Source organism: Pholcus phalangioides, unplaced genomic scaffold (genome assembly GCF_987345545.1).
Source record: "Pholcus phalangioides strain wild (caught in Gottingen) unplaced genomic scaffold, Ppha-v1.0 ptg000043l_1, whole genome shotgun sequence".
Classification (NCBI taxonomy): Eukaryota; Metazoa; Arthropoda; class Arachnida; order Araneae; family Pholcidae; genus Pholcus; species Pholcus phalangioides.
In genome coordinates, this window is record NW_028301629.1 from 4,245,120 (window position 1) to 4,255,845 (window position 10,726).

Sequence of the window (10,726 nt, forward strand, 5' to 3'; positions counted from 1 at the left end):
ATTAATTTTGGAATTATCGCTTTCATTAATTTTGGAATTATCTCTTTCCTGAATTCTGGAATTATCTTTCATTTATTCTCGAATAATCTTCCAATAATTGTGGAGTTATGGCTTTCAATTATTTTGGAATTATCACTTGATGTTGAAATTACTTCTTCCATTGATTTTGGAATTATATATTTCATTAATTTTGGAATTATCTCTTCCATTAATTCTAGAATTTTTCTTTCATTAATTTTGGAATTATCTCTTTTTTTTTAATTAACGAGTATAATCTCGATGGATGATGTTTATGTTTGGTCGTCCGGAGAGTTTGTATTTGTCGAGGCCGAGTGGAAAAGCGGAGCATTTCTACAAAAAAATTTCAGGGTGGGAAAAATTTACAACAAAATACGGGTCATATGGTCATGGGCGGTATAAATTGGGACGCATGGTCACACATGTGTGAAATATCAACTAAATAGTACATAGAAAGCCACTAATTCCATTTTTGTTTACAAACATTGGTCCTGACTGCAAAAGTAATATATTATCCTCTGCATATCAGTCATGTGAACAGAAGGAAAAGATATCGCCCATGAGTATGAAAACAGCAGACGACAAACTGAACCTAGAGGTAAAAACCGAGACGGAAAGCTCCACAGAATTCGCTGCCATGGATCACTCGCGATCGAGGTACCCGTACTGCATCGTGTGGACGCCCATACCCGTCCTTACATGGTTGTTCCCTTTCATCGGACACATGGGGATAGCGCTGGCGTCCGGGGTCATCAGGGACTTCGCCGGTCCTTATTTCGTGTCGGAGGACAACATGGCTTTCGGGAAACCGACCAAGTACTGGAAGCTGGATCCGGAGAAAGCGCAGGGCGGCTCGTCATCGTGGGATCCGGCCGTGCAAGAGGCTTCCGAAGTTTACATGCACCGGATGCACAACCTCTGCTGCGACAACTGCCATTCACACGTCGCCATGTCCCTGAACCTGATGAGGTACGACGGCAGCAACTCCTGGAACATGGTCAACTTGTGCTTCTACAACTTGATCTACAGCAAATATGTGAGCGTGTGGGGCATTGTGAAGACGTGGTTACCTTTCTTAGTGATAGTTACATCGGTGGTAGTTGTTGTGACCGTGATGAAGATGAACTAAAACAAAGACTAAATTTATGATTTACTAAATTCTACCTGTCCTTAAAAGATTAATGACGGTGATCTATTCATAGATACTTCACTTTGTACTTGAAAAAAATCATTTAACTGTGTTTACCATACTATTTTTATTACTTCTATTTAATGTTGGGTTCTTGACCTTTTGTATTCCACGGACCATTTGTGCCAATTAGACAAACACCAGGGACCCCCCCCCCCTCCACCAATAAGCTGTTGCGTATGAAATCAGCAGATGACAAACTGAACCTAGAGGTAAAAAGCTAGACGGGGAAAGCTCCACAGAATTTGCTGCCATGGATCACTCACGATTGAGGTACCTGTACTGCATTGTGTGGATGCCCATACCCGTCCTCACATAGTTATTCCACATCAGACACGTGGAAATAGCACTAGCATCCGAGGTCATCAGGGACTTCGCCGGTCCTTATTTCATGTCAGAGGACAACATGGCTTTCAGGAAATCGACCAAGTACTGGAAGCTGGATCCGGAGGAAGTGCAGGGCTCCTGTGATCCAGCTGTGCAAGAGGCTTCAGAGAAGTTTACATGCACAACCTCTGCAGTGACAACTACCATGTCCCTGAACTCAATGAAGTGCAATGGTGGCAACTTCTGGAACATGGAAGAATTGTGCTTCTACAGTTTGATTTTCAGCAAATATATGAGTGTGTGGGGCATCGTAAGACATGTTTACCTTACGTGGTGATGGTTGTGACCCATGATGAACATGTTCTGAAATATTGAATACATTTATGATCTGCTAACTCTTCCTGGTCCTTAAAAGATTCATGATTTTAAGGATTTCTTATCAAAGTGATTTCTTCACAGATATTGACCTGATCCTCACATATTCCACCATGGCAAATACAAACTTTCTGACTCCACTTAGTGTTCTTTGAGGAGGAGTTATGGGAAGTTTTGTTGCATGTGATAATTATGAATCAATGTTACTGCAAGTGTCTAAATCAGGGTCTTCAACCTCTAGCATACTATGGGCCATATTTGAGCATTAAGCTAGGCCTGTGAGCCCACTAAGCTATATTACGCACATTATTAAGCAGCTCAGCGGACAATACATCACTCTAATGCTTCAACACACTTTCTAGGTCAGTGTTTCCCAAACTTTTTTTGTCTGCCCCCAACGCAATCTAATCATAGGATCCTATGTTATACCCGTACCTTCTACTGCCCCCTGGAACATTCCATCAGCCCCCAGGGGACGCCAATGCCCAAGTTGGGAAACACTGCTCTAGGTCATTCTTTTGGTCTCTCCATGCTCATACACTCTCTAGTAACTTTTTGGTCACTCACTAATCTGGTGATACTCAAAGTCACTCTTTTGATTATTCACTCGCTTGCAGACTGTTCTGTTGCAATCTTTCTGTCACTCACATGCTTGCATACTTCCTTGGTCATTGTTAACTGACTTGAATGCAATATTGTCCAAACATTCCCCGTTGGATCCTTCAAATTCATGCGGCTGCCGTGTTTGTTGCTCTTAATAAGGTGCTGCTGTGGTGGTCGAGTGGTTATAGTGACGGACTCGCGATGCGAGAATCCGGGTTCGAACTCCACAGTGGTGGTCGGTTGAAGTTGGTTTTCTGTGGTTCCCAACTTCAAGGCGCGAATGCAAGCCGATCTCCCCGTTAAAAAGTCTCGCCACAGAGAGCAACAGGCCTACAACGTTACAAATATTCAATCATTACACTTCACTCACAATTTGAAGTATAGATGGGGCAGCACTGAAATATCATACACAACACTAGCTACACACTCAGACTGTTAGGTGCACTCACTTTATTCCAGACTCTGTCACGAAGCTGGGCTGGAAGAGATTTTGGCAACGGGATAAGTCCGGTGGCAGAGACCCTGGCGTTCATTCATGCTTTTAATAAGGAACAGCTCTGACTCGCAGTAAGAAACAAAAAGTGATGAATTTGCTGCCATCCAAATGGCTTGAGAATGGTTCTAGTTCTTTAGGGATAGTTTTTTGTTTGCTTTCTGAATGATAGTGGCATGTGCTTCATTTTTTGGTTTGTGACACAATGATAGTAATTCCAAATTTCTGGATAGATGACAGCAAGAGGTGCAGTAATTGGATATGGACTTCAAATTGTCTAAAAGCTGACCATATTCTCTGTAAAACTTAAGGGAATTTGGGATCTAAAGTAAGAGAAAATATGGACCATTTCCGCCAAAAGAAATAGTGACCAAGGTGAACAAAACTGTAATTACCACAGAAATCTCTGAAAAATTGCCAAATATGAGGAATGAAGCACTCGTGGGCAAAGATGGACTTGAAGGTTTGGGGGCATGATGAAAATGTCGATATTCATAAAAATATATGCCCCCCTCACTGCCCATGGAAAAAATTCACACACAATACTAGGTACACTCTCTTTTAACACTACTCACTCGGTAAAAATTACCCATGGCAATACGCGAAAGAAAGCTCCTAACAGCGACCCAAGGTCAGATATTAAGGCTGATTGTTGGTACTCTCTTCCTCTAAAGACGAAACTGCCATGCATCGATCAAAAACTTTCATTCACAATTTCCATGGGGTATAGTGTCTACCGCATATCTGGGAAAAAAATTCACCAAAGGGATGAGTGTAATGAAATTTTACTTTCTATGTAATTATAAAAGATTTTATATTACCTATGTCTCTACTACTTTATTTACAAAACTCGCACAGTAACCACAAAAATAAGCACAGAGAACACATTTGTTTAACATTTATTGTAAAGTTATGACACGTTCCTATCACATATCTAGTTGAAAACACACACACAGTTCAAATATACTAACAAAATGATCCTCTATCACAGTTAGTCTTGGCTAGAAAACAAAAACCGTACACCAAAGATTACATTGCCAACATTTATATAATCCTTTCTCGATTTGTGAGATTCAAAATATATAATTTATAATCATTTTTCTTTTTGTATCACAAGAATTGTGGTCCATTTTTGTCATTCCATTGTCAGGTGGAATATACATACATAAAATCAATATCATGAAATTCTGAGAGATTTATAAAACAAAATTGTAATGTATATCAATATAAAAACCCATGTTCCCAGTTTAAAAATGAATTAGAATTGGATAATACATACAGGGTGGTTATGAAAAAACTTTCTGATATATATGAGCCGCTGGCGGCAGCAAAATTCAACTGACGTGAATGAAATTTGAGATATAGGTGCTTCACAGTATGCACTCAAGAACGAGATGAGGAACAAAAACCTAGCTATCGTGGTTACAGTTATAGCTACAGCAACAAAATTTTGAAAAATTAAAATAGCAACACACACTTTCATGCTCTGCAAAATGATCAGTGCAGTAAATACCAAGAATGGCATTGAAATGGTTGCCTGTATCATCATAAACGACAGCTCAGGATGCAGACCAAGAAAGAATATCTCACCAAGGAAATGGCGAGCTAACCGCTTCATTGGGCATCTCAATCAGATACACAGAAAGTCACTGGCTAAGAGCACAAATCCCTCTGCGATAACTTTTCTTTGTCTGCACTCCATTTATGATGATACAGACACTGTTTGAACACCATTCATGGTTTTTACTGAACCAATCATTGTACAGTGCTGCTATAAGGATTTTTTTTAATTTTGGCTACTGTAAACAACCATGAGAGATAGTTTTTGTTTCATATGTCATTTTGAGCATATACTCAAACACCTATATCTCAAATTTCATTAGCATTAGTTAGTTTTTGCGACAGCAAGGGACTCGTATATCTGCAAAGTTATTTTATGACTACCCTGTATATATACATGCAGTTTCAAGACTGTTGGGCCATGTTACAGAAAATGCACTACCTGGTCTTTGGCCACATTGCTTGCAGGAAAGTTTGGTGGTTTGATAGTGCACAGACCTTTTTCTGTGCATTAAAACAAAAAAAAAGGTCTTACCAAACTTTTGGAGAGCAAATTAAGAGGTAACGAAACCTCCATAGATGTGCGCAAAACATTAATGACCTAAAAATACACCATGGCCTAACAGCTCAGACCTCAGTGTTGAAACCCTAGAGCCGGTTCCACAGCGCTATGCTGCTTTGAGCCACTCTAAAACCAGTTTCGGGTGGTAAAATCACCCCAGTAAGAACTCAAAAACCAGGTTTTTGAGCATTGTAACACCACAGGTGTGGATCCGGTTCAGGACAGTATTTCAATTTGGATTGATGGTTGAGTTAGGTAACAATTTCAATTTGTAATGAATTCAAAGGGTTGTACAAAATTTGTACATGGTGTTGGTATGGCACAGCACAGACTGAGGTCGACAAAAAAGAAAAGTGGTCAAACGCACTAACATAACTTCGACTCTGAAGATATAGCCATTCAAAATAACAACAAACAGACAAATAAATATAGAAACAGGCTCGAAAAAATTAAAACGATTTGAATCTCACACATAATGATGCTTTAACCAACACTTTTTATGAGATTCCTATTCGGTAAAAATAAATATTGTCCGTAACACTTGAAAAGTTTCTATCCGATTTAGACTTTTAAACAGTAGGTCAAAATACATTAACACTAGTAACAACAATTCTAACAATGTATATGGACTGTATATGAAAAATTACATATTCTAAACAACTCTGAAATATATTTGCAACAAGCCTGTTTAGGGCTCCTAATGCAGACTATTCTTTTAATGTTCATACTAATGTGTATGTACATAACTAATTTGATTACAAACAACAAGACGCTTCAACTAACTCGAACCAGGGATCTCGGTGAAATTTTATTTATAGCCGAATCAATGTATTGTTTGAGAAGATCGGCAAATACAACATAGATTTTCAACACTTAAGTTTATGCCGAACTCAAGAGATGGTTACAGCATTGTTTCAGAGAACATATTTTTATTGCATTCCCACTCAAAAGTTTTACGGCTTTTTGATACAAAGACAACAGCTAGAAACTTATGGAGTAAATCTGTGGTATGTATCCATCCTTGGACATATATGGAAAGTAATCAGTGGTAGCATAAAAGACAAGTAATCAATAAAATAAGGGCAAAACATTAAAGCGGCTACACACGCAACTAGCATGTAGGTTCAATTTTTTTTGTAAAAAGAATGCGCAATTTTCCTTTCGCCACCTCATGGTATAAGTACTACTGCGTTCAAAAAGTCCAGAGACCTATTTCATCACGAAAGAATGAATACAGATGGAACCTGTTTATTTGGTGTTTCCTTCAAATTACCCTGTGCAGTTATGCATTTTTGCCATTCACACAATGATGTAAATGCAGGTTCATAATTTCACAAATGCGTAATACTGCAGGGTAGCTACTCGAAGGAAACACAAAATGAACAGGTTCTATCTGTATTCACTCTCTCGTAATAAAATAAGTTTCAGAACTTTTTGAACGTAGCATGATTGCACAAGCGCCAGTTTGCACTTGGAATATGTCAACAAGGGCGATTATGCATCCCCTTTGGCTGCCTTTATCCTTTAGTATGGAAGAAAATTGCCAGCACCAAGCAAAGCTCACAGAAGTGTTAAGACAGATGCAGGTACCCGAATAGTACATACCTTTAGTTTTACTTGTACAAGCATGCATAATCACAATTCATTCAATCTTCAAGATGCTTGTTCAATCAAAACCACTTGCATGAAATTCTCATACAAACACTCAAGCATGCTTGTCAAGCATGTACATAGCTACCTTTAGTTACTGCACAATATACAAGGGAGTATGTAAGCTTTTTTTGCACATTTCTAGAAATGCATACTTCCTGTGCATTTCCATGAGGTGAACGCTTTCCATGAATCTCCTTAGGGGAAGATTACTAATGTCTTGTGTGCAATTTAAGGATATGCAAGAATTCCGTATATTTCCAGGAATATGCAAGTATGGTACACATTTCTAGGCAAATGCAAGCCTCCCCACACATTTTCACAGGGTACTTGAAGCATGAAAGGTTGTGAAACGCTGGAGTAAACACTCATATTTTTAGTGAATTCATTTACTTTGTTACTAAATGAACATTTCGTCACGATTTGGCATAATGGCAACCAGCAGCAAAAAAACCCTGATTCTAACATTATCTTAGTTGCACCGAGTAAAATACATGGAGAACATGTAATTGAACTAGAACAACGTTATCTAATTATATTTGCATGAAACATCAAACCAAGTAATATAGAGTTGGTAGAATAGGAACCAAAGAATGTCATATGGCAACTTTTCCGTAACATATTTTAACTTTTGCACTCAACTCTACAAATTTTGTAATCTATCTATGAATAAATTATTTATTAATGCATAAAAATATATCTCATGAAATTTAAGATATTGAGATTTTCTGTACGGTATAGAAACATCAAATTTCACATCTGAAAATTTGGTTTTTAAAACACACAACCCTGTATAAATATCATAAATATCTTTTTGGCGAAAGAATTTTGATGATTAGAAATTAACAGTTCATTCATATGATAAAAAGCTTTTCAAAAACATTTTCTATCACAATATAACAGCACCGTTAATCATTCCCGACTGTACTCCAATGAATATCCAAGCCTTGTGTAAAATATACATCGCGGAATGAAATGATTAAGGGGAAAAAAACATGTCGAAAAAAATAAGCTTATGTGTCAGAAGTAAGGGCCAGTTTCAGTGAAGATTCACAAACTTCAATGTTCGGGGAACAAATGTCCAAAATAATATTTCTTTCAAATGTAACAGTAATTATAGAATAAAACTAGTGGTCGAAGTAAGCATATACACTCTCAGCAAATCCTACAAATTTTGTTTCAAACCTAAAAAGTTTTAGTAAGGTGGGCTATGATAACATCACAAACTAATGCTGTGGGAGAAAAGTATGAGAAAAAGAAAAATGTCACATTTTGAATAAAAAAATTACTTACAGGAGAACCTCGCGTTATATAACATACCAATACAAGCTGAAGGTTCTCAATTTTATGAAAGTACAGTTTAGAACATATAATACTTATTGGGGGGGGGGGGGGGTGTTATGTATATCAATGAGAAAGTACAGTAATTATACACCTATTAAAAAGTGTTTATTATATATCAAATGAGAAACAGCCTTCAACATAGGTGTAGAATCGCAAAAGAAATGTACATACTGTATATACTGCATTAATCTTAATTTTTCTGGCTGGCAAGTGGTATGAGTATGCAGTGCATCAAGGTTTTGCAAAACAATGATCAATATTTAATCACCTGATTGGGAATATTTTATAAATGAGTTTTAATGCTTTTTTATAAACTTAAAACAAATTTTAAATTCGTCAGATTAAATTTTTACAACTAAAAATTTTTTTTTTAGCTTTCCATTGTAAGCGAAACCTGTTATAGCGAGGTTCTACTGTACTAATAAATGTAACACAGCTTTCAATATAGAAGTGTAATAAAAATATTTTATTCAGTATGGACATTTTTACTAACTCTCTGTGGCCTTATATCTCGTAATGTGCTTTGTTTGTTTATACATAGCTAAAAGAAGGTGAGAAGGAAAAATCTATCTTTCACGAGGGAAGAGTGCACGAGTTAGAATGTGACTTCCGCCCTGGAAGGTTGTGTGTTTTGAGTGTGATGTGAAATAAAGTCTTCTTTAAGTTCTGTAGTTTCATGTGTTAATTAGACACCCCTCCAATATCAAGTGTTGAGGAATATTCTGCCACTGCAAGGAAAAGAGATGCACCTCAATCAACGTTGTTTACAAAATTTTGAATTGGCTCCAATTTTGTAAACAACAATTTTGTATGTCAGGTTGAGGTGTGTCTTATTTCCGTGTGGTGGCAGAATATTCCTAGACACATGATATTGGAGGGGTGTCCAATTAACGTACGGAACTTAAAGAAGACTATTTCACAGCACATTCAAAACACAACCTTGCAGGATGGAAGCCACATTCCAACTATCGCGCTCTCTTCTCTCGCGGAAGATAGATTTTTCCTTTTCACCTTTTTTTAGCAATGTATAAACAATCAAAGCACATTACGTGGTATATAAGGCCACAGAGAGTTAGTAAAAATGTCCACATACTGAATAAAACAGATTCATTACAGAAGTATATATGTGTATTTTTTTTAAATACAGTAAAACCATTCTTCTGTGGACACTGACAGGACAAAAAAACTTTGTGAAAAAGGGATGATGGCATCTAAGGAGGGTCATTATCAAAGAGTTAAAAAAAACCAACTTTCTTTTACCATAAAAGAGGGGGTGACCGCACACAAGGGGATTTCACTGTATTTGTTTTCCTAATACTGGCCCTAACTTTCGACACATAACACAAATGAAATTCAGAAGTAAAAAATAATTCAATACAATATAAGTATGAAGTGTTTGAGAAGCAGAGAAACTATTTTTACAGATATTTTCCATCAAAAATACAGCATCTGATTTGTTTGTACACATAATATCTGTATAAAAGCAGATTATCTGATTGGACCCATGACAATGTTTTGTTTGAATCAGTTTAAATTCAATGGTAATCAGCCTGATTATCAGACATTATATAATCTTAGATTTCTTTTTTGCAGTACAACCATAAGATTAATAACAGAACATGATCTTATTTAAATGAACTATTAAGAACATTGTTTCATAGAGATTTCTTGTTAGACAAAAAACAGAACTGTTATCATTTGAAGTACAACTAATATGCTCGATCTATAGACGAGCATATAACACAGGCATGAAAAATAATAATGAAGAGACTCATCATCACACAAGAGGTATAATTTTTGGACTAATAAATACAACTAAAGATAGGAGGTGATAAAACTTTTTCATTATTTGAATCAGTTGAGATTATCTAGCCTCAATATCGAGCATTAACAGATGGTACTGATTGCTGGAAAGTATAAATATTAAAAAAATCTGAATCTCTTCTGATCCCTGCACATATAATGCTATAAATTTTTCCCATCAATAACATTCTTTCCATATACAATTTGGCAAAACAAATAACTTAATATTGGTTTCATTTACATACATTTATGTATGCCAGATTCAATCATTTATACATAAGCAAACATATAGTTATACATTTTGGCATCACGAAATTGTTTTAATTCTTTAAATTGGCCCCATAAAGGAAGACATAATCAAAAACTTTTACACACACATAAGCGATTCCTTATGTGAATCATGTCTATAATCCTATGAAATAAATATATAAATGCATACACACACAAATCTATGATTACATCTAGGCAATTGAAAATTGTGCTGCAGATATTTTTTTTTCACACATTCATTTATATTTACTTTATATAAAGCATCTGTGACAGAAAATAGAAAGTCTTGTTGAATAATCACATTAAAAACTTTGAAATGTTCCCATAAATGTTTGTTTTGTCTTGATTTTGCTTCCAAAAAAAAAAACTTTATATTTTAAATAATAGTTGAAACCCATATAAAGTTAAAGTTTACGGCTGCACACATATTGAGGAGGGTAGCACAGCAGAAAGAGACCAATATTGCAACCGATTCAATTTTATGGTAATTTCTGGGCATCACATACTTACACTGGTAGAAGAGAAGGAGACT

At 36.3% G+C, this 10,726-nt stretch overlaps 1 protein-coding gene across 1 annotated transcript; it reads left to right on the forward strand.

The window, feature by feature from the left end:
• The first annotated feature begins 499 nt into the window (after nucleotides 1–499).
• LOC149063815 (transmembrane protein 222) lies at nucleotides 500–3,829 on the forward strand. Its single transcript, XM_089255610.1, has one exon. The coding sequence runs from the start codon at nucleotides 578–580 to the stop codon at nucleotides 1,145–1,147; it is 570 nt and encodes a 189-aa protein (XP_089111736.1). The 5' UTR covers nucleotides 500–577; the 3' UTR covers nucleotides 1,148–3,829.
• Nucleotides 3,830–10,726: the final 6,897 nt, after the last annotated feature.

Coding starts and splice junctions, on each gene's coding strand:
- LOC149063815 (XM_089255610.1), top strand. CDS start 578: ATGAGTATGAAAACAGCAGACGACAAACTGAACCTAGAGGTAAAAACC.